Source organism: Neolamprologus brichardi, chromosome 20 (assembly GCF_056152115.1).
Source record: "Neolamprologus brichardi isolate AB-2024 chromosome 20, ASM5615211v1, whole genome shotgun sequence".
In the NCBI taxonomy this organism is placed as follows: Eukaryota; Metazoa; Chordata; class Actinopteri; order Cichliformes; family Cichlidae; genus Neolamprologus; species Neolamprologus brichardi.
Window position 1 is genome coordinate 26,444,970 of NC_142123.1, and position 23,341 is coordinate 26,468,310.

General features: G+C 39.9%; 1 protein-coding gene across 3 annotated transcripts; it reads right to left on the reverse strand.

The window, feature by feature from the left end:
* Positions 1-113: 113 nt before the first annotated feature.
* On the reverse strand, positions 114-21,549 carry kdm5c (lysine demethylase 5C). Of its 3 annotated transcripts, none has more exons than XM_035909191.2 (29): positions 20,587-21,006; positions 19,297-19,444; positions 18,598-18,675; positions 18,364-18,486; positions 18,071-18,241; positions 17,801-17,935; positions 15,192-15,248; positions 11,126-11,249; positions 10,578-10,852; positions 10,175-10,333; positions 9,938-10,057; positions 9,677-9,835; positions 8,752-8,933; positions 8,456-8,618; positions 6,861-6,980; positions 6,577-6,771; positions 6,269-6,450; positions 6,004-6,128; positions 5,758-5,905; positions 5,592-5,682; positions 4,594-4,976; positions 4,340-4,478; positions 4,054-4,233; positions 3,744-3,872; positions 2,835-3,584; positions 2,690-2,732; positions 2,411-2,610; positions 1,324-1,500; positions 114-1,233 (listed from the first exon to the last, which is right to left on the reverse strand). In XM_035909191.2, exons 2-29 carry the CDS (start codon positions 19,438-19,440, stop codon positions 1,225-1,227), a joined length of 4,761 nt encoding a protein of 1,586 aa, XP_035765084.2. In that variant the 5' UTR covers positions 19,441-19,444; positions 20,587-21,006; the 3' UTR covers positions 114-1,224. The 3 variants fall into 3 exon arrangements, with proteins under 3 accessions (XP_035765084.2, XP_006794208.2, XP_006794209.2); XM_006794145.3 differs by lacking the exon at positions 20,587-21,006 and adding an exon at positions 21,019-21,549 and having other exon boundaries at positions 115-1,233; XM_006794146.3 differs by lacking the exons at positions 15,192-15,248; positions 20,587-21,006 and adding an exon at positions 21,019-21,548 and having other exon boundaries at positions 116-1,233.
* Positions 21,550-23,341: the final 1,792 nt, after the last annotated feature.

The following is a 23,341-nucleotide window of genomic DNA, read 5'->3' on the forward strand; positions in this document are numbered from 1 at the left end:
ATCTTTTCCCAAAAACAACATACCATCTCTATATATAGCGCTTTTATGACTATAGAAGGACAAGGTGAAAAATCAGTCCATGTTTCCTAAACAATTCTAAACCTTTTATTTTTCTAACAAGAGTGAAAAGAAACAAAAGGCAACAGTAAAATGAAAAGTTTATACACAAACTCACGACATCTGTGTGTCTGCAATATCAATAATAATAATAATAATATAATAATAATAATCATCTGAACAAAAGAAAACAAAATATATTGGGATAAAGTGAGTTACAGTGAAGTTAACCTTAACTTGCAAAGAGGGAGACAATGACAGAGGGAGGAATAAAACCAGGAGTCAAAAGGATGGGAGTTTAAAAAAAAAAAAAAAAAAAAAAAAAAAGAAGAAGAAAAAAAAATGGGAAGGAGAGAGGGAGGAAGCCAGGAGGTGCGGAGGTACATTTTGGGAAAGTAGCACCAAAAACATTAATGCCTGTTTTTAACACTTCCCAAAATTTACTTATTTAAAATGCATGTCCCCTCAAAACAGCATCAAACACGAGATTTGAAACAACTACAAAAAAAACCAACAAAAAAAAAACAAACAAAAAAAAGTGTATCCATGGCGCTGTTGTCTCAGATCAGTAGTCAAAATCCTCTACTGCAGCACAGCTTCAGGAGTCATGCCCAAACAACAGTCTAAAATAAACCCATAGCTTATCCAACTTCAACAAGTGACTCAAGTGAAGTGAAACTGCAAATGCCGGTCCTCGTGACAGGCTTCGCTTAAACTAGCTTTTAACACAGTTGGGATAACATAGCATACTGAAAGACCTCAGAGACAACTCTAGACCAAAGACGCTCCTATTACGGCAAGTCTCACATCTGTCAAGCACAGTCTTATTATGTTCACAGGAAGAATTCGTCCAGGGAAGGTGGAGAATAAAGTTTGGGTAAGACTGCGAGCCTGAACAACAACAACAACAACAACAAAAAAGAAAATAATAATAATAATAAAAAATCCGGACAAATGAGATACTGCGGTGTTATGGATGATACTGGAGTGTAGAAGAGTCACCACTCTTAGTGTCTGAATGCATAAATGAGGTGTGAGAAGGAAAGCAGAGCACAGGGGAGGTCCTGTATCTCTCTGTAACTTGATACAGTCTTCTGGCACAGAAAGCCCCTGTCCCTTCAGTTTTTCGGGCTAACTGACTGTAACGAAGCTCCAACGATGACTGCATCACAAAATCTATCAAAAAAATAAATAAATAAAGGTTAACACTAAGGTACTTTATGCATTTCAAGGTAAAAAGAAAAATCTAGAAAGGGGATACGATACCTCAGGATGGGTCTGGACAGGGGAGGGGGTGTGTCTGAAGGGGCAGGTTTTCTTTGTCTCCGAGGCATCCAGTGACCTTTGTCCTCCGTCCCCACTGCCCCCTCTGTGGCTCTTCCTCTTCCTTTTGGAGTCCTTGGTTCGCCCACGGCCTGCTCGTCTCTGCTCTTCAAGCTCAATCTGAGAGATGATGAAAGAAATGTAATAAATAAATTAATTAATTAATAAATAAATAAAAATAATGTAGCAGGTCAGAATAAAAAACATTCTGGAAATAATCTTGTAAAACCTGCAGAAGTTCAAACGCTTATGTTTTTACTAGTCATATGTGAGAAAAGACTGAACCAAAATCATCTGAACACTTTAGTCAAGACTGTCTGCACTGATAAAATACATCAGTGAAATTAAATATGGGGAATTCATCAGTTCTAACAGCAGTGTATAGCAATGTTTACCTATACAGAGCTGTGTTTTCATGTATGAGAATAGTTTGATTACTCAATGTCATTAGTTTCCGCTATTCCACATATCTACAGGTAAGTAGATGCCAGACACACGACATTGTGTCACTGAACAGAGACGATAACAGAGGCTTCAACTGCAACATTTTGTAGTAAAATTAAAGTAAGCGTTTTAGTAAAATATAAAAATATCGATGATGGGTTAAGCATTTGACCTAGATGTACTAAGGCTAATGCAGAGACCTGGACTGAATCTTCCTGCCTTTCCCGTCTATCCCAAAAGCCCTTGAAGTACATGGAAGCACAAGTTCAAGTAAATACAGTGATGTAATATTTTGGATTAGTCAGCACTGAACCTTTGCCTGTAAAACTGTATTAACTTTAACACCTGACAATTTACAGGGTTTCAAACTCTAAGATTTGACTCTTTTTTTTCCTTTCTTTTTTTTTTTTAAATGCATTTCAAATAAGGAGGTGCACAAAGAAGACCAACACCACACATTCCTTGGGGCCAGAGGTACATGATGTTAGTCTTTTTGTGCTTTAGTCCTGGTTCTAGTTGCAAATCGAAACCAAATGAGTTCTGGAAGATTAAAATTGAACTATACAGTCACTTTATTTTTCAGTACCTGTATGAGTGTGTGTAGTGTTTCTCTGGGTGGATCAGAGGCAGCTAGCAGGACTCTGTGGATGGTATGCATCTGATCTAGGGAAACCTCCAGCAGATCTCCTTCTAGCTGCAGCTCCTCCAGCCGGATCCTGGTATCAGGGGAAAGTTCCACTCCCTGACCTTTTAGCAAGGGCAGCAGGGCCAGCAGAGACCCTACACCTGAAAGGAAGGCAGATACACAGTCAGTACAGTGCACAACTTGACTTTTGGTTAAATTAAAATTAACATGCAATCTCACCTGTAACATTTGACTTCTTGCTGATGCCATTTTCACATCCACCCTGTCAAACGGGCACATAAATATATTAAAGATTTTGCCCGACTGGACAGCTCAGATTTGGTGTAATATAAAAATACACAAGTTGTTGATATAAGGACTTTACCTGTGTGCCATTGCTTTCCTTTGTGTTCTTTTTAGGTGAATTCTCCTCGGTTAAATCAATGACACCGTCGTCTCCTTCACCTCCCTCTGAGTCGGATAAAACAATAACCGAACTCCCTTCTGTCTCCTTCTCCACGCTCTTCTCCTTTTCTGGTTCATGATGAAGAGTTTCTTTGAGTTCTTGCAGCCTCTGTAGTACCTGCTGAACCTCAGGTGTCTCCAGTGCTTCCTTAGCTCGGCCCTGCCAAGTGATGGCCCTCTCTGTGAGACACTGCAGTGCTTCACCTTCAGGCAGACGCACGGGCAGCCTCTGCAGGGCTACAAGTAATGCCAGGATAGTTTCCAGGCGCGGGCGCCGTGACCGTTGGCACCGAGGACACAAGAAGCGCGAGTCCCAGTCCCACCAGCAAAGGGAGTTTATTGGTGGTCCAGAAGAGGGTAGTAGGGAGGGGAAAGGAACACAGCCACCATGAAACCAGTCCTTACAGAGATGGCAGCGTAACTGAGGCGCACGAGGCTGCCCAGAGCACACGCAGACTGACTGGGGAGAGGTGTGGTTTCTGTTACCATTCTCTTTTACAGAGTTCTTGGAGAGGCCGCATGTGTCCGTCTCCATGGGATCATCCCAGCTCCCATTCTCCTTGTCCTCCTTACAACCTGCAATGCTAAGTCCAGATTTACGCATGTTCACCTTCTGTAACCTTAATAGCGCATCCTTTTCCTGGTGTTCCCCTTCTTTGAAAGCCATCACCTACAAACAGGGCATAGAAATAGGTTTACCAGTTTAGCATAAAAAAAGCATTAATAATGATGGAACTTAAACACTGAAAAAAAAACCCAAAACAAAACGGAAAAAAAAAAAAAAAAAAAAAAAAAAAAACTAAAACAAAATCATATTCTGAATACTCACAATAGCTGCAGGGTCCCTCAAGTCCTGAGCAGAGAGTCCCAGAGTGTTGGTATCGGAGTCATCCAAAGGATCATCCAGCGGCCCTGCCTGATCTCGCCTCTCTCTCCTTTTTGCACATGGACATAATACCTGCAGGGGGGAACGCAAAGTTTAATTAATGATTTCATGGAGGTCACAGCGCTGTACAAACCAAAATTAAATTAACTAGTACAACCTCAACACACAAGCATTTATTCAGATAATTATTTGTTTAGTAAGTATTCTGCTTTCAATTTTGGGATTCAGACATCATTATCGATTCAACAATAACCTCTAGTAGACTGTGCTGACTGCTCTTCTTCAGGAAAGTCTTGCTGGCTTTGTCCCTCCACGAGTGTGCGCTGGTCACCTGCAGCTCCAGCTGCCTCAGCTCTTCCATGAAGACTGGTAGGTCTCTGCCAATAGCTACCAGGCCCTCCAAATCATCCATACATGGGTAATGCTCCCCATTCTACAACAACACAAACCTTATTTAATAATTGAAGGTATTTCAAGTATAAATCAATCCATTAAAGTGGGAGGTAAGCTAAAAGTAGATAGATATTTTTTTTCCTCACCTGAATTTCCTCCAAGTCTGTTACCCATGCCCGAGCTCGAGTAAGGCACCCCTGTAGAGCCAAAATGTTGGGCAACGTGACTGGGATAAGTTGGGCCTCATTTACTATTGCCTCCAGGGTGGAGAGAGGGTGCTTTTGCCTGGAAGATCAGAAGCCAAAAAATTCATTGATAGAATAGACAGAAACACTTGTAAAACAATAACACTCACTATGGCAGGAAATGTAAATTCTCTGGCCTGATTCGCCCGTCTCACCTTTGTTCGAGGCAGATCTGTGCCTTTTCTTCCCAACGTTCTGCAATCGTGAGTAGCTCCTGAAGCTCTGCCATGGCGGTCTCCACAGACGCACTTTGGGGCACATTGCAGCCTGCTTCCATCAGGTTCCTCAACACATCCAGCGTCACTTCCTGCCTCTCACCTTCTTCTGTCCCAAGGGTGCACCTCACCTTGGCCAACCAATGGCCCTGTTCCTTTAGCCCCTGGAGTAAATTACACTCTGGAACCAAAACAGCCAGCTTGGCCCCTTCCTCCAACAAGGTTTGCAACTGCTCAGGGGGTGGCGAGTCCTTCCTCCAATCTTTGTCATTGATCAATACTTGAGCTCGGCTTTGGAAATCCTCCATTGCCCGCAGAACCGTCTGAAGAATCAGAGAGTACTGAGGTCAAGCTAACATCACTCACACTTTTAAGCAGAGACCCATCACAAGATTTTTTTCTTTAGATCTCAGTCACACAGCTACAAAAACCATTCTGTGAGCCCCTGAAAAAGCACAGATCACTAGAGAAAAATGTGTATTCCCCACCAGACTGGCAAGTTGCTGGGTCAAACTGGTCACAAAGAGGGTGCTGCCCAAACATCTTTAGTCAATAGAAATCTCCTGTAGTTTGCATGAAGACACTAGGCATTTACTTTCCAAGTAGTAATTTGCAACTTTTATTTTAACAGCGATCATTATCAATTTCTAGTTTGAGTCACACTTTAAGTTTCAATACTGCTTGGTGAGTAGTATACCACTTTCACATAGTGACAGCTAGCAACCACTTGCAACTGTTCCGGGAATACAGGTTTTTCCCTTATGAATGGCGGTTGTCAGATAGTTATTCACAATCACAAGGGCTAAAGCCTTTGTGAATGAGGTTCCAATTGTAAATGACATAAATATGGAAAAACAAAACAAAACAGAAGATTATTTGTTTTGTGTGAAATGTTATGTTAACTTCTTAATAATTCTGAATTAATTCTGAATTCTTACCTTGACCCCCTCCAACTGGTTTATTACACAGGGCAGGTTTTGTATAGTCTCAACCAAGGACTTCAGCTCGTCCAGAGTCATCCTGTTTTCACTGAAAAAAACAGAACTATGTCAGTGCATACAACCTAACGCTTTGTGCAAAACTTAAGCTTGGATTCTATCTTACCTAGTTGTTGAATTGCTGAGGAGCTCTGTACTTTTCTCTTGGCAGTGTGCTATATCTTTAAGAACAGTGTTGAGTTTTCTGAGGAGCTCATTGTCAGGAAACTTTTTCTCCGCTGCTTCCATCTTCAGCATCTCCAAGTAGTCAATTTCTGCAGTTCAACAGGCCTTTGGTGTTAGTATCGTCTTTTGAAATGATTATGTTTTACTGAAATTTCAAGGCTTTATGTAATTAATGCTGATTCCTCACCTATTTTGTTTCCTTCTTCCTGCTCAAGTGCCTCTTTTACTCTGTTGGCCCAAGAATCAAAGGACTCTGATCGAACTTTTAATCGATGTAACATGGCTAATAACTCATCCAGGGTGTACCTGTACCTGCAGAGTGAAGAGATAGAAAATAACACAGATGGTAGATGTATTAGAAAAGAGAAATACCACTGTATTTATTTTATGGCAATTGTATTTACAAGTGCAAGCAAAAAAAACAAAAAAAACCAACAACAACTGACGAATACCTGAGGTAGAGTTTTTCAGTGGGGCAGTTGCACAGATCCTGAGTGTGATAGAGACAGACCAGGTGCTCGGGACAGTTTGAGCAGGCCAGGGCAGAAAGGAAGCATGTGGTCTTACATTTATCACACTGTCTCTCATCATCAGGCAGCAGCTCAAAAGCCTCACGCTCTGCTTCGGTAATGCCCTGCAAGAAACGAGTTTTCCCATATTCTTAAATGAACATTAAATAATCATCAATCCATAAATATTACTCAACTGAGGCATTATTTACTTATATGTGAATAAAATAAAGTTTGCTTCTGTGTCTCACCCTTTCCATCAGACTCTTTCGGAGCTTCCGCTCCTCCTGAACAATGATAAACATTTCCCGATGTGTAGCTGCAGCCAGATTAAGGTCTAGCTTCTCTGGGCTAGCAGCCATTTTACAGGTGAGCTCCTCATGGGAGAATACACAATATCTCCTAAGACGTCTGTAGTGCTCAATACAGGAACGACCAGCAGGCAGCTGAAAGAGACAGAGAAAAGTGATACTGATCGCGCAATATTGAAGGAGCAATGTGAAATGATAAGTTGGGACAGCGTAAACAGACATACCCAATCTGCAGTGCAGAAATTGACAGCTTCTGCAAAGTTATATCCCTGATTGAAGCCACTATGGTAGGCTCTGGGGAAGGTAATGACAAACTCCCCAGCACACTGATTGGTACGGACAACCTGCCAATCAGAAGCACAGCAATCAATTTAAAAACATAAATCTTTCTAACGTGTGTACATCGTTTCCCAGATGGTTGCTTGGGCAGTATATAATATGTATAAATGAACAATTGTTTATTTGTGCACCACAAAGACATTTAACAATCAAAAATTACATGTTTTTACTCTGCAATAGGGCTGTGCGATATGACCAAAATCTCATCTATAAGACATTTATCGTCTCGACAACGATATATATTACACAAAAATTAAATTTTCAGTAAATTCTGAGAATCTCGGTCAACTCGACTTGTGTGAAGTGTTTTCAGCTGGGCGTCATGTACCTGGAGTCGAGTGTTATGCAAGTTCAAATGGCCGCAATTTTCTTTGTGAGTATTTATTACATGGCGTGCTGCGAGGAAAAGCCTGTTCTTAAGTTTATTTTTTAGCACCTGAAGACTCTTTTTAGCTTATCATCCGTAAACATTCTGCATACTATTTCACGTGATTCAGCTTCTTTTGAAAAATCTCAACAGGATCTTCAGCTTTATTTTGAAAGGTTTATGTGAAAATAAACAAGCGGACGGCGGAGCCACGCCAGCCCTGCATGCGATGGTTTTACCATCGTTGTTGCTAACGACAACTCATAAAAACAGTCGCTTGTGCGTCTGTTGCCGTAAACAGTTTATTTTGCGACACCCCGAAACAAACGATAGCGTAAAATGAAACGATAGACGTTTTTATATCGTCATCCGATATATATCGTTATATCAAACAGCCCTACTCTGCATGTTGCTGACAAATACTTGGACAGTACAATCAGTGCTTCTCCAGTGTAGCCAGTGTGAGATCAGTGGCACATAAACAAGCTACAAGTGTGGTTAGAGTGCCCAGCCAATTAACAGAGCAGTAGATTATCAATGACTACGGTATGACAATAGTATGTTAAACAACTGATATGTTACTAATGCACAACAACATTTGTACTGCTGATTCTGAGATGTGAGGATGCCACCCACCACTTCCCACCACAGCACCCCCATACAGAGATTGTCAGGGGAATCTTTGCTGTGTGACAGGAAGATGTAAACAGGCAAGGTGGAAAACAGCTGCACAAACTACTGCTGCTTGTCTGTACTTTGAAGTAGAAAATGTGCAGCTGTATGCCCGCTGTAACCATTCAACCAGAGCAATACATAACCACATTTTGCATGGGTGTGAGGACGTTAATCCACTTCTGCTAACAATGTCAACGTTACCCACACTTGGCAAACTGATAATATGACTGGGTGAGCGCAATGTTTTGTATGATGCAAACCACCACTTGTTTTAGCCTCATTTAACATTGAATTCACAGTTTGATTAATGGAAACTGTGATTAATGGTTTCAAATGTATTTTAAATGGGGTGGGGGGCATTTAAATGCCTCTGAGGCCTACTAAAGTAAACTCCATGTGTAGGAAACACTGGTGTATGTGATTTGATGTGACACTGACCGGGACACCATGAGCCATGAGAATATTTGGGTTCATGATGGTGACCAGCTGATGCAGGAGGTCAGGCTGGAACTCAAACAGCTCTGGTGTTAGTTTCTTCATAACCTCCTCAAGTCGCTCAGCTGCCATAGAGGGAACCCCATACCAAGTCTTGGGTTCACCCCTAGAGATGGAAGATACATGGGGAGTGAAGGGGAGAGAATGCAAAGTTAGTCTTTCTCTAAAGTACACGTACAAATGACATATAGTCTCTGCACTTAAAAGCTTCCTGAACAAATGCATTGAGCATGCTGTACCAGTGCAGGTAGTTGATGGAGTAGCTCCAGTGATCCTCAATGTGCCAGCAGAAAGCTGAGAACACCATGCCCACGTAGAGCCATGGCACCTTCATCCCAGAGATGTCTCCATTAATATGGCACAGGAGTGACTGCTCTAGCACAGGCATCACATTCAAGTTCCACCCACACCGGGCATATTCCTGACCAAAAAGAAAGAAAAAACAAACAAAAAACATGGTTATGAACAACTTTAATGATTAGAGATTGGCAACATTTAGTATTTTAAAGCAAAAATGGCAAAGATACACTGGTGTCTGTCTCTCCAAATGGAATAAACTGCAGAGTTTCCTTCTCAAATAAAACATTTGGTCAATTAAATACTGATAAATATTTATATTTAAAAACATTTGTTGTACTTTGGACCAAAGGTATAATCAAAAGAAGTAATTTACTTAAATACTCTTGAACTGCGACAAATTATAATTGACTTTTTTGACAAAAATTATTATAAAGAAAGTAAATCAGTCGAAAATGTAAATAAATTTCACACTGTAGAATTACATGGAACGCACAGCAGGTGCAGCAGCAGCTTTGATGTGTCTTCACTGTAGGTTACCAGCAATTTTCATTTAAGCGTCTGTTTAGTACATTTAGCAGAAAAATGTTTTCTGATGTAGCTGCAGTTTTACTTTTGAAACATTTTAAAGGATGCTTTTGATTTTTTTCCCCACCTTTATCATCTTAACTCTGAATTAGGTAGGGATTAGTTTCACACAAAATCCATTCTACAGTGGTGTTTTGTGGATACACTAACTACTTTCGGGCTTTTTCAGTTGACAAGATTTTCAACAGTTAATCTAAAGCCGGATACTGCAATCATCACTCAAACAAAGACTGCCAATGAAAAACTGAGCTTAGAAAATAAGAAAAACAATGCACGTACCTCCTCTTCCTTTGTGAGCTTCCTCTTGCCATTGTTCATTGGAAAGCCACTACCAAACTCTTTGGAGTGTATGTCTGCTCCATATTCAACAGTCACGTCTTCCTCAATACTACTTACTAATCGCCAGAATTCTCTCTCTACGAGCTCAGTGGGGACCATCTATACAGGCAAAAAATATAAACGCTAGAGATTAGCCTCTCTCCATTTTAATCACTGAAGGGGGAATCATGATTCATAATGAAAAGCAAATGATACACTCACATGGACAGGCATGTTGAAGTAATCTGCTTTGAAAGTATCTGCCATTTCCCCAAAACTCTGCAGTGTGTACTCCCGTGTCGCTTGCTCAAAGCCAAAGGCTTCTGTGGGTTTTTTACACTCCTAAAAACATTAATTCAAAAAACAAAACAAAACAAGATGACACATAAAGAAAATCAAAACCTCTAAGAGTCTTGCAGATTAAAAGGCAAACACATGCTTTTAAACATTCTTACGTACTTCTGCGACACACTTAGGGCATCGCCAGTTGCCCTTGGGAGGATCGGCAAGTGGGGGTAGTAGACAGTAAGTGTGGTAGTTGTCATCACAGCCGTCACATAGCATTAGTTTCTCATCATCGTCTCCCCGACCACACATCCGACACACAAAAGAATCCACCTTTGAAAGTCAGTGATTAAAATAACATTAATCACAAGGCTTGGAGCCAAATGATGCCAACTTTGAATCGAACATCTGAAAAACAGGTTCCTGGGAACCAAAGCAGTGATTCTCGCAAAAGTTCTAAAGAATACCATCTACCTTGTTTACAGGGCTGAATAATCATTTATGCTATAATGTAATTAGATATCACATTTATTACAATTTTAACTGCCGCAATGGAGTAATCACTAACTCTACTTACACACTGAGGATTGTTGAGATTGCGTCTAAGGCGCATTGTCATTTTGGTGCAAGGTGTATCATCTTCCTCCTCTTTATGTCCTTTCCCATTCTCTTCTGCTGGTTCTTCTTTCTTCACTGCCATCTTTACTGTAACACTAGGAGGAGGAAGCTGTGGGCCTGATGAGCTCCCATCACTCTGTCTCTCTTGAGGGTCCAGGGGCTCTGATTTGACTGAGGTGTCACTCAAAGGAGGTGGTATGTTGTCCTTGACAGTAACAGTTTGAGGCAACTCATCTAAAAACAGGAGGAAGAATCGTTCAGAGTCAGATGTGGTCATTTATCACAAGACAAGTAAAATTTATATTGTGTGAGATGACTGGATGATTATAGCACACAAAACAAGCTTCACAATATGTCCATTTATTCAACTGTCCAATTACTGACTGGTGCCATGCCACGCCATCCCCCCTCCCTCGAATTACTAGTGCCAAGATATACAAGCCAAAATTCATGGGCCTCAAATACAAAAATTAAAAAAGCTGTTTAATAAAGTTATAGTAATGATACCTTTCTTTCTGATGCCCTTGTCCCTTGCCACCAGTCCAAGTCCCATCATCTTAGGTCCTGCACCATAAATCTGTAACTTCTTCAATTCTGGGTTCTTCTCTATGTCTTCCTCTGTTGGTTCAGGCTGTGGACAGAAGAAGTCTTTTACAAATCAGAAAGCAAGAAACAGACAGCAGCTACTCCTCAAAGCACAAAGAGCAAGCAGAACACAGTTAAAACATGAGAGCGTAGCAATGCATCACAAGAAGGGATTATTCTAGGTTAGAAAGTAAGGAAAAGTTAACCTACACCACAGTGAAGCTTAAAGGTTAAGACCAAGACCCATCACCATCACCATCACACACATCAACAGCAGATGCAACCATTCATTTAAGTGGAGGGCACTGGTAAGGATTTTAAGTTATGTCATCTATTTAGTCAACTCAGGTTGATTATTAGTTTTACGATTCGGGTGAGAACACAAAAATAAATCAATAGCAGACATACAGAGTAGATTAGGGCTGCCATTCACAATTATTTTTAAAAGGGTAAATGAGTTTTGAAAAGCAATGTCAAAGGCAGGAATGCATCTCAGACACAAAGTTTCATGCTCATATAACACAGATAAGCCATTTTAGCATCTAAAGCTGTGCTAAAACATCCCAAAAACAGATTTTATTTCGTTTTCCATTCCTATTGGATGTTTTAACTTGAGAAAAACTGCAGAAAAATGACATCACATTACAGCAAAACATGAAAACTACAAATTAGTGTAGCCACATTCTGGACTATACTGCATCTGGGAGGTTTAGAACATGGAGAAATCCAATTTAATCAAAATATTACCTGCACATAATATTAATGGGGGGTGAATATTTTAGGACAGTGATCAGATTTTCAGTTTGCAGACTGCACGCAACACATGCATGACCAGCAATGCTGACAAAACCATAGCAGGCCCTAATGTCACAATTAAATAGAATTATTGTTTTTAAAAAGAAAGACACAAAAGCATTTCTTGTTTAGAACAGCCAGTCCAAACAAACATAATGTCTTCTCATAACATCCATTTAAGAGGTTTCCTCAGTCAGTTTAGGCTACGTCCACACGTACACGTGTATTTTTGAAAACGAAGATTTTCTGTTTTTGTTTATAAAGGAAAAAAAAAAAAAAAAAAAAAAAAAAAAAATCCCGTCCACACATAAAAGCCAAAAACGAAGGAAAACGCTGCTAGGAACATGTCAAAGCAGCAGGTGGCGCTATATTCCTATCTGTGTAGAAATGTTAGCCAATCAGAAGTCAATAAGCCTGGGTGGGAAAGAGTAAACAAAGATGGCGCATAGAAGCAGAACTGAGTCGTATGTGTGGAAGGACAGTAACTGTGTGCATATATAGGCACTTAAACACTGCAGAGAGTAAAATGAACAGTAACAGTATTTTGTCTACGTCCGCCATTGTAGAAATTCATTTCACCGAAACAATAACGTGGCGCAGTGTGACGTCAAAAATGCGCACACCTTTGACACTGCATTTTCTCCGTTTACCTCGTCCACACGTAAACGCAAAAGCAGAGTTTTTGAAAATATCCACCCTGGCAGGAGTTTTAAAGAATCTCAGTTTTCAGTGACCGAAAACGCCGTTTACGTGTGGACGAAAGGCGCAAACGCATAGAAAAATCTGCGTTTACAAAAATACCCGGGTACGTGTGGACGCTTAGTCCCAATCATGAAAGGATTTGGTGAAAACTTGCCCAACCCCCACTTTTAGCACACAGGTGTGCACTAATAATCCAGTAAACCACATTCAAACCACAACCCGTCTTCCAACAAGACAGTTCATGTTTGCATATCATACCAATACTATTGCCAATCACAGCACAAAAACTGTACATAAACAATACCAAAGACTCAAAATTTCTTTAAATAAGAGGTCAAGACATTACAAGGAAAAAACGTTACAAATTTAATCAAAAAGGATTCAAAATATTTTCCACCTGTGTGCAGTTGTACTCCCTTTAACTGACAAATGTAGCTTTGGCCGCCTAAAACATTACCTATATTGTCCTTGTGCACAATGCAAGCACCTTTTTCAGTCAGCCAAACCCTGTGGACTGAACGCAAAAGATATCAAAGCAGATGAAAAGGGCTTGAGGTTGTTGAGCAATCACTCTTTGATCTGAGGCCTGTACTACAAAGCAAAGTTTGGGCTTCAGGTTCAACTATGGAGCTAAAGTCTTTGAGCTTATTCACCGCTTATGCTTAATTTACGCTACCACGGTTGTGTCCGTTTGCAGAAGTACTTGACTATAGAGAAGGATTTTCAACCAGCACAAAAGTACTCCCATGCAGTCCTTCAAAATCCCAACTACATGCTGCTCAATGTGGATAACTCTGCGTATTGGTCGAAATCTGATTGAGATTGAGAAGTGGGCCAGAGAAGGGAGTGACACTGAGGGCTCATCAGGAATGAGAGGAGTGCGACAAAAAGAATAAGATCAGAAAGTAATCACAAGTAATAAAATACAGACAGTGGCTACAGCGAGCACTTCATTGTTTTTAATACTTTCTCACTTCAGCTCTTTGTATGTTACAACTTTTACTCATCTCCACGGCTGGCTCATAGACCAACAACAGCACACAAGCAAGAGTAGCCCTCGGACCGGTTGCACCGCATATTTTTGTTACTGCCCCATCTAACAACAGATGCTCTCTGCAGGTAGACAAGCAGTCCAAAGCTGCCAATGGACTTCCCACACGCTACCACTGCTGAAACATAATTTTCCCCAATAGTGTGTTTCTACTGCCATGGTAAGCTACCTCTACCAGAGCAGGTCATGTTTGGGAATAAGAGTTGACATCAACAAACACCACCAGCTAGTGACTAATCAATTCTGTCAAATATAGTGCATGTTGTGAAAGCATCTATAATTTAAAGAATTATCTAAAAAGTCTTTCCTTCATGAGGACCAGTAAGAAATAGCCTTTAGAGCAAATATATTTCTAGATTTTTTGTTTTGTTTTTTTAAAAACACTGTACCTATTAATCTTTGTAATCACATATGCTGTAAACACTAGACAGAAAAACACCGGGGTGCCTTATTGAGTTGACAGACACCTTCGTGTGATTTAGTGCGACTGCAGATAGGGTAAGTGAAGCCAAATAAAGAACAGACATACTGGATATGCCTCACTTGCTTCATAGTACAGGCCTCCTGATCTCAAATGGGCAAAACCACCTAGATGACAACAATGTGTTCAGAATGGCGCTTATTTATTTTAGTGCTTGAGTGCATTAAGAATCCAATATTTCGCTGTCCGCTGTCAAAATATAGTGCTTGGTAAGTGAAACCCTATTAAATTAAACCTAGCTGGTTCTTCAGTGTGAGTGCACTCAAAAAAAGAACACATGCAGTCACACTGTTAACTGCTGTAATGAGGGAACAAGCCAACACAGCGCAAGTGAAAAGGCACACAGACATCCCAGCAACAAAGCATCACAAGCCAATTACTACCACATAGAAATAGCATGAGTGAAATAGAGAAGACTAGAGAGCACGACAGCCCAAAAACGAGACTAGAAAAATTTGTTTGTCAATATTGTCTATAATAAACCGTTTTAGTTAGGGCCTTGGAAGAATGGTTCTCAACAGCAGTGTCATTCTCGTATTCAAAGTCCAATTCCCTTGAATTTTTAAAATAATATAATGTCTAGAAACACATCGATAGCATTATAAAACACTTCTGTCCGAGATGAGACTACACGGTCTCATAGTCCTAGAGCAATTTTAAGAAAAAGACCAAAGGGCTTAAATAAGAAGAAAAGAAGTCAGGGAAGTTTCTCTGCATTCAGTGTAAATCAATATGGAGATTTAACAAGAGAAGGCTTTTTATGGCAACAGTTCTGTGACCATATTATGGGCTGGCACCCCCACACTGAGAAGGGATGATTGCATGTTAATGAATGTTTTAGTGGTTAATTATAAAAACAAAACAAAAAAATCAAACATTTAGACAACTTCAAAGGGAGTATGGTGGTCTAGGAAAAGAGTGGGGACGTAAAGGGAGCTCATATGCTCAAGAGGCAGTACCGCAGAGATGAGTTGAGAGCCAGTGGTGAGAGGATGGGGGGCCAGATCCTCTGGACCCTGCAAAGGGAGACAATAACAGCAACAATAAACTAAGACAAGAGGAAAACAGGAGATGAAAGAGGAAGGGAGAGAGCCTGGAAAGAACAGCCAGTAGTTGTAGAGAAAAAAAAAACCCAGTGGGACATTATGAGTCCAGGATCACATCTTATGTAGGATGTACAATTTTAGATCTAATAGGAGTTGCTGAGGATTGCCATTTTAGCTGAGGTTTGTTTTATTGCACGACACTTGGAATGCAGTCTAGAAAAATGAAGTTTTTCTAGATTAGCTTTTCTAGAGAGATAGAGATATTTGTAAATACAGAATTAAACAATATTGTTTATATTGACATAGCACGATATCAATTATTTTACACAGAGACTTTTTTAGTAAAGCTGTGCTTGTGAACCCTCCAACTCATGCTCATTCTCAAAGTTCACCTACCGCATGGAGGGAAAATTTGAAGGTTTATGTCTGTGCAGTTTGTAGTCATCAAGTTCATCGTAGTCTAAGGGGCTTGGAAGGAAGCGCCTGGACTTAAGGTCCATGTCGCAAAAGTCATCCAAGTATGATGACTTGTATAAGCAATGTTAAGAGTCAGTCACCAACTTCAAAACTATCAGTCTGCATTTAGTATACAGTGCAGACTCGAAGGGAAAGATTATTTTAAAGTATAAAACAAGAGTAGCAGGTTACTCTGTGTGACCTTTTTGAAATTGCTGTTGTCAGTGAAGTCTGGTGGAGTCACAGCTTCCCTTTCTTGTCAGAAAGATTTGTCTGACAGCAGGTAAAGTGGTGAAGACACTTACACTGATATAGATTTCTTATAAATGGCTAAAATTCATGATGCCATCAACCTCGTCCATAGCCACAAATGACTTCAGTTGGGTGTTCTTGTCTGCTTTTGTATATCGGCTGAAGGTAATATCAATTATAGCTCTGACACACACACACACACACACACACACACACACAGTTTAATGAACTGAACTCTAAGTGAAAACTGTTTTGGGTCTCTAAAATAAGTGCAGAGTTTCCTGGAAATTGTAGTAAACTGTGGCAGAGAAACAAACTGCTTTTAAATAGGACCCATGAAATTAATATTATAACATTTTTTGTTGAGCAACCTCATGATAAAAATTCTTTTGACATCTCCCCTGTTGCTTCTGAAGAATATTGTGAGGCATATATCACTTTTAGTATAAATATTTAATATATGATTTTTGGGGACAAATTACCCAGCCCAAATCTGAACATGTGCTCAAAATTGGACGTGTTCAAATCCCAGTATAGTGCTGTATAAAAGCTGAAAGAAAACCACGCATTGAATAGGCTATAAAGCACATTCTTAGGCAGTAATCACCATCAGTTAACTCGTCACAACTGCACACATTAAATTTTCGAAATTGTTTGTTCTCAAACTTAAATGTGCAAAATAAAAATGTAGTCCAGCATAAAAAAAATAAAGAAAATTAAAATCTACAGGCAGCCATGCTGCATCTAAGTAGAAGCAGATGTGAATGTAGGTTTGTCCAAAAGTTGGGTTGTAGATTAGTAAAAATTATTAAAGATAAATAAATAAAAATATACTGTGCATTTACTTGAGTGACTGGAGAAAGTGCAAGAAACAGATCAGAGAACAACATAATAGTGCAAAGAGGGGCGACAGCAGAGGAAAGCAAAGCAGCGCGACAGGATGGAGAATAAGCAAACTATGATGCGCTCTGAGTGCACTCTCATTTTCCAGATACAACTGATTCACATGGGTACATAAAGGACTTGGAAACAGTAGCATGACAGCATGGTCCACTCAATAAGATTTTCAAACACTTGCAGTGTAAATGGTGTGCCTGCAGTGATGGAAGCACTGTTATTTCTATGCAAAATGACCACAGAAGTAGAAAGTGAACTGTTAAATGACACTAAAATTTAAGCATGACAGAACAGGCTTCTGAATTCACTGTTACTTCTAGATTGAACAATAAAAATGCGCAGATAACTATGTTACACTTAGATTTAAAATGTTGTAATGCAAGATAGAAAAATTTTGACGGATTTTGAAGTAAACATCTAATTTAGGTGCATAATTTAACTCCTCCTAGAAAAGTTTCTTAGGTTTGCACTTGCTAATTTTATGCATCTTTCCAGTAAATGTAACCAGCGCTGATTGTACTGCTGTTTATTTTGACCACAACACTTTCTACATAAGAAGTTTTTTTAAATCTGAACAGTCACATTTTTCTTCCCTTATATAATTATAAATAAGCCCAATCAGGCTGCCTGAAAACTACATGAATACCAGGTGTTCACACACACAGGTTAAATTGGACTACGTTAAAACCACGCTGCTGCTGAAACAGACTAGATTAACCAAACCAACACGAGTTTTGCATTGCTTTACAAACAACTTTTTCTGTGGTGGACAGTTTCTTTTTGAGGCAGCAAGCCTATTTGGAAATGTGATTCAACAAATGCCATTTATGTAACCAAAACACACATCAACAGAGTTATTGGTCACAGAGGTATGCAAATATACTCAAAGAGCCTTAAGGACTGATAGTCTCACTCACATCAGGCTGGCAGCGGTTTGCTCTGCGTCCGTAACTGCTGATTTTGGATGGCTGCACTGACTGTCGTAGGGGAATGGAGTGAGGCTTGTACTCTTTGTCCACATCTTCCCCATCATAGTGCTTTGGCTTACAGTGCTGGTAAGTGTTTGGTTTTTTAAAGGAAAGAAAAAAATAATAATTTATTAATAATATTCACAGATAAACTCAATTTGATGGCTGTCTATTAACTGATCACCCCATGTACCAAGAGACCAGAATGTAGAGCATTACCTGCAAGCTGGTACCAGATTGGAACATTTCATAGGGGTAGACAATCCTCTCATAGTGTGAGCGCAGCAGAGAACCGATGTTCTTGCCCGGAGGGTAGCCAAGCCTCTGCGCAATGCGAGCCCAGCGCCGCTCCTTACAGACCATCTCAAAACCTCCTTCATCCGTCACAATCTTTGGCAGAAATATATTTTTACCCATACTTTTTACAAACTGAACAATTTAAAAAAATATATATATATATATATATATGAAGTATATATTTTGAGTTAAAAAAATATTTTATTTATACTCACCTTTGACAGGCTGAAAAGATCAAGAATGCGCCTTTCAATATGTGGAATTTTTAAAGAAGATCCCTGGATCTCCCAAAATCTGGCGATGCGGTCCAAATAATTAAGCTTCACTCTTGTCTCCGCCTAAAAACCGATGTATGGGGAAAACACCACAATTACTATAGCCTTTTCATCCCAAATAAATTACTGACAAATAAAGAAATTAAAAAAACAAAAGGGGAGGGGGGGACTCACCTCTAATTCATTAAGCCTCTGAATACGAGGTGTGAAGTGAAAACTATCCAGCTCCACTGAAAATGGAGGCTGCCAGTCCTATTTAGTAGGAAAGACATTCAATTAGAACATGTGTGCCTATGTGCTAAATCAAACTTGTGCAATATCTTGCAACAGACTATTCAAAGAGGTAAGAAAAAGAATAAAAGAGCATGGGAGAAAGGGAACACTGAGCCTATTTTGGACTTATTTGGGTTTAATGGCTTTTGGGCTCAAGAACTTGGCACAGCTTTAACCAGAAAGGATGGTTAAGGTCTTTCAATCAAGAGTAAGTGAAGCTCAAGCTGTCCACAATAATAGGCCTATCTCTGCTCTTATCAATTCTGAAGAAATTATAATACGGATTTTTAAAAAAAAAAAAAAAAACAAACAAAAAAAACAAAACACACCACTGCAGGTAATTTGACTAGCACTTATAATAGCTCCTATTTGTATAACTTCTGACCAAGCCCTAAATATGAATGAGAAAAGCAAATTGGATTTAGTGGACATATACACAACTAAACGCAAGTGTAATCCTCCTTCAGGAGCAACATACATAGACATTTTAATTAATTAGGATTCCAGAGTCATGGAATTTAAAAACGACAATAAAATTGAAGAAAAATAAATAATTAAATACATAAATACAACATAAACCAAGTATAAGCAAGTATTTACTGGTGGAGGACGAATTTTACAGATCCCAGATTTCTCTGCAATTGGACGTATCTTGGCGATGTAGCCTAGGGGATCCTGAAACTCCTCCCATGACGGCTCAAATACTGGACACTCCGGAGGAGGTACAAATTCTTCCCCTTCCATCGCCCTGACAATAGGCAAATTGTCAAATCATACAAGTTAATAAACTCTAGCCCACTTAGTAATGTGCATGGCAGCAATGGAATGTGAAAAATATTTTATGTACATGAGTCTGTTAGTGTACACACAGCAATTTGAATACCCCCGGACCCAATTCATGACCTAGTGACCTTTATAGATACTACAGGACAGTCCAGTGTCAAGAATACTCACAAAACTATAAGTCAGTGTCATAATCATATTTACATACATGTTAAATATTTCATTAAATGCTCTCACTGACAGAAAATAAGAAAAAGTGGGCGGGCTGGTGACGTCAATTTTTGCAAAGGTATTCAGAAATCTCAATTGCACATCAGAAAAAAAAAAAAGACCCATACATGCGCAAATAGCCTATTTGCTTAGTCTTGCCAAATCATCACTTCCTTATTCTGCTCTCAGGTTTACATATATACAGATGTGTGATGATCATGTTGAAAACACTGTTTCTAGTATTCACAACAGTTTACACATTTCTTAATAATAACATATATCATGCGAGGACTATGATATGTTTTTTACCCTTGAAGTGCTCCTTGTTAAAAACCCCTCCCCCATCATCAGACAACAAAACAAATGCCATGGTCTGGTAGGTCTAAAGGCCCAGTGTTGGAAGGGGCTAAGGTTTGAAGTTCTTCTGTATCATTTGTGCTACACAAGAATAATTAAATTTGATAAAACACACGAGTAATTTCTATATGAAAATGACCAAGAAGCACTGTTGTCAATGTGTACATTAAATATCTGTACCAGCCTGCAAAAAGTGTCAATCTAGTGCCTTAGCTTTTCAACGTTTCTATTTTTATTTTATTAAAATAAAAATAGAAAAGGAACTTGAAGCTGGGACTTCAGTAACATATTTTACATCCATCTAATCCCAAACAATGGCGTGGAGGCCATGAACCCTCAGATACAGAAGGCCTTGCAGCTATCACCACTCATGAGTGGGCTGGATTAGATTACTAAATATGACAAATACAATAACCTCTTTACAGAAGCCAAAGAATCACATCTAAACACCACTATTAAATAACACATGTAACTATTAGGTTACAACTGTTAGCTTCTACCAACTAAACTTAACATAACTGCCGTTTAAACGAACCTTACCTTCAACCAGAAGCGTAACGACAGAAATAAATTATCAGAAAATGCCTCCAGTTCCGTTATTTATAGTGGGTTATCTATGTGTCATTCATTTCTCATCTTCTGTAACCTAGGAACTCTATTTGTGTCTATTGTCCGGCTATCAGAGGCGATAACGCAGCTTGTGGCTAAACGCTAGCACCGAGGCCTGCACTTTTTTTCTCAGCTCCGTCCCATCGCCACCCACAGTGGTAGGTAACTAGCCTTAGTTAGCTAACTGGGCGGCTGAAAAAACTAAGTCAATACTACAGCCGCAGACCAGCTAACCTACATAATGTCGCTGAAGTCGACGCCAACACGCAGCTAGTGAACATTAATCGTATATATGCAAGTTGATATGCAGTTATCTGTTGATCTGATTACACTACAACATCTCGCTGCATTCCCGTGACTGACCCGAAGACACCTCGATGTCCCGGGGTATGATAGGGATTGTGGCCGCTCTCCTTCCTCTGTTGTTGTGATGACTGGTGGCTTAGCTAACGATGGCCAGCTGTGCTCGGTCCAGTTGGCTAGCTATCGCTGCTAGCAAAGTTGACCGTTTTTTTTAGCTTCAGCTCTCCATATACTCCGGTCTGTCAAGCATACGGGCTCAAAACATGGATTGCTGATGTTCGTTTAATACTAAACGAGGTTCTCAAACTTTGTCAATTATGTCGTTATCAGTCATTTTCCGATCAACATCATTACTCTCCTCAGGCCATCCTATCTTTCTTGACGAGACGCCATCTTAGCTTTTTTCTCACGACCGAAGTACAACCTCAAATCTCTCACGTCTCTCACGTTTACTCCCTGAAAGTAGTACCCACGTAGGCAAAACACAAAGCATGTAATTGCTGCGCGACCAGTTGGGGAAGAAGTAGGTCAGAAGAAGGGAGGTTCCAGTGTGTATTTAGGGGAGGAAAAAAGAAAAAAAAAGTTCACATCTGTGACGCCTGCGCTTCCGCAGCACATTAACAGGTCACTGGTAATGATCAGCACGATAGTGCTCTTCCGTTCTCTTCCAGAATTTCGGAAGGAATACGAAACATTAAATGTTAGCAGAAAAATGACAAGCTTAATAATGAAAAAAATAAACAAATCAATAACAGTATCAGACTTTCACCAGGTTGATTCCTGGTTATTTATTGCCATGCAGATCTTCCTAAAAGTTTACCATCAGGCAACACTCTTTTGTCCTGAAAAAGAAAGTTATGGTAAATAGGCTGTACTTATAAAGCACTTTCCTGGCACTTTAAGCTCTCAAGTGCTTTCATACTACAAGCCTCGTACATCCCTTCATTTACACACTCACTACTTTTATATACACACGCAGACACTCTGTTGGATGAATTTAGGCAGGAGTCAACAACTGAATCATCTACCTGAGTGGTAGACAACTCAGGCTACCTACTGAGCCACAGCCATGTGAGATAAGGCTCTATGTAGTCCTATGAAAAACAAAGTACACCCTATGATTGAGTAGCTTGTAGGCCTACCTTTAGCAGGTAGATTTACAAGTACAGGTAGATCTGGAGATCTATCTGTACCTGTAAATTAGGGATGGGGAAGATCTGCAAGTAATTGTTTTCTGTAAGACTCAGAAAACAAACAGCTCTCTTAAGGTTCTGCTGCAGCATTTTTTAGGTTGGATTGAGGTCTAGACTGGACTGATTGCAACTTTTTGTTTCTTTTCTTTCTCGGGGATTCTGTTGTAGATTTGTTGGTGTCCTCTTTCACAATCAGATTTCAGACAGATGGTCTCACATTTGGGTCTAAAATACTTTGGCATTCAGATGGTGACTCAGAGAAATGTTGTTTTAATGCACCTTTAATGTAAATCTTCATCTTAGAGAGAAAAGGCTTTCTTCTGTCAGCTTTTCTAAACAAGTCAGTCTTTTTATTTTTTCTTGTACTTGTACTGTCCTGAATATTAACATGTAATATGCTAACTGTGGCCTGTAGCTGTTTCTTTGTTTCTTTTGCAAATTCTCTGACCATTTTCTGACCTTGGAGGGAATTTGCTGGGACATCCACTTCTGGGAAGAATGTCTTGAATGTTTTCCACTTGTGAATAATCTTTCTCACTGAAGAATTATGGAATGACCTTATAACCTCTTCCAGACTGATGTGTAGCAACAATTGCTTCTCTAAGGTCATTACTGATGCTTTTCCTTCTTGGCATCGAGTTAAGATACATCTGAATGTCCCAGATTGGCAAATTGGCCACACTTGCTGATCATCAGTTAATTAAGTGCTTTTGATTAGCAGCACCTGGATGCTACATCCATCCATTCGCTTCCGCTTATCCTTTCCAGGGTCACTATCGCTATCCCAGCTGTCATAGCGAGAGACGGGGTACACCCTGGACAGGTCACCAGTCTGTCGCAGGGCTAACACACAGAGACACAGACAACCATTCACTCACAGATTCACACCTATGGGCAATTTAGATTGATCAATTAACCTATCCCCACTACTGCATGTTTTTGGGCTGTGGGAGGAAGCCGGAGTACCCAGGGAGAACCCACACGAACACGGGGAGAACATGCAAACTCCACACAGAAAGACCCCAGCCTGATGGTGGAATTGAACTCAGAACCTTCTTGCTGTGCGGCAACAGTGCTAACCACCGTGCTGCCCACCTGGATGCTACATGCCCTCCTAATTCATATGGAATGAATCACATGAAAACTTTCTTTTGAAGGCTCTATATGCTTTTAGTATATGGCCATCAAAA

Excerpts from the sequence above, each read along its gene's own strand:
- kdm5c (XM_035909191.2), bottom strand. The coding sequence starts at position 19,440 with ATGGAAGGGGAAGAATTTGTACCTCCTCCGGAGTGTCCAGTATTTGAG. Across the intron at positions 17,936-18,070 it reads AATCTGGTACCAGCTTGCAG|CACTGTAAGCCAAAGCACTA; the intron begins GTAATGCTCTAC and ends AACACTTACCAG. Across the intron at positions 4,479-4,593 it reads CAGATCTGCCTCGAACAAAG|GCAAAAGCACCCTCTCTCCA; the intron begins GTGAGACGGGCG and ends CTGATCTTCCAG.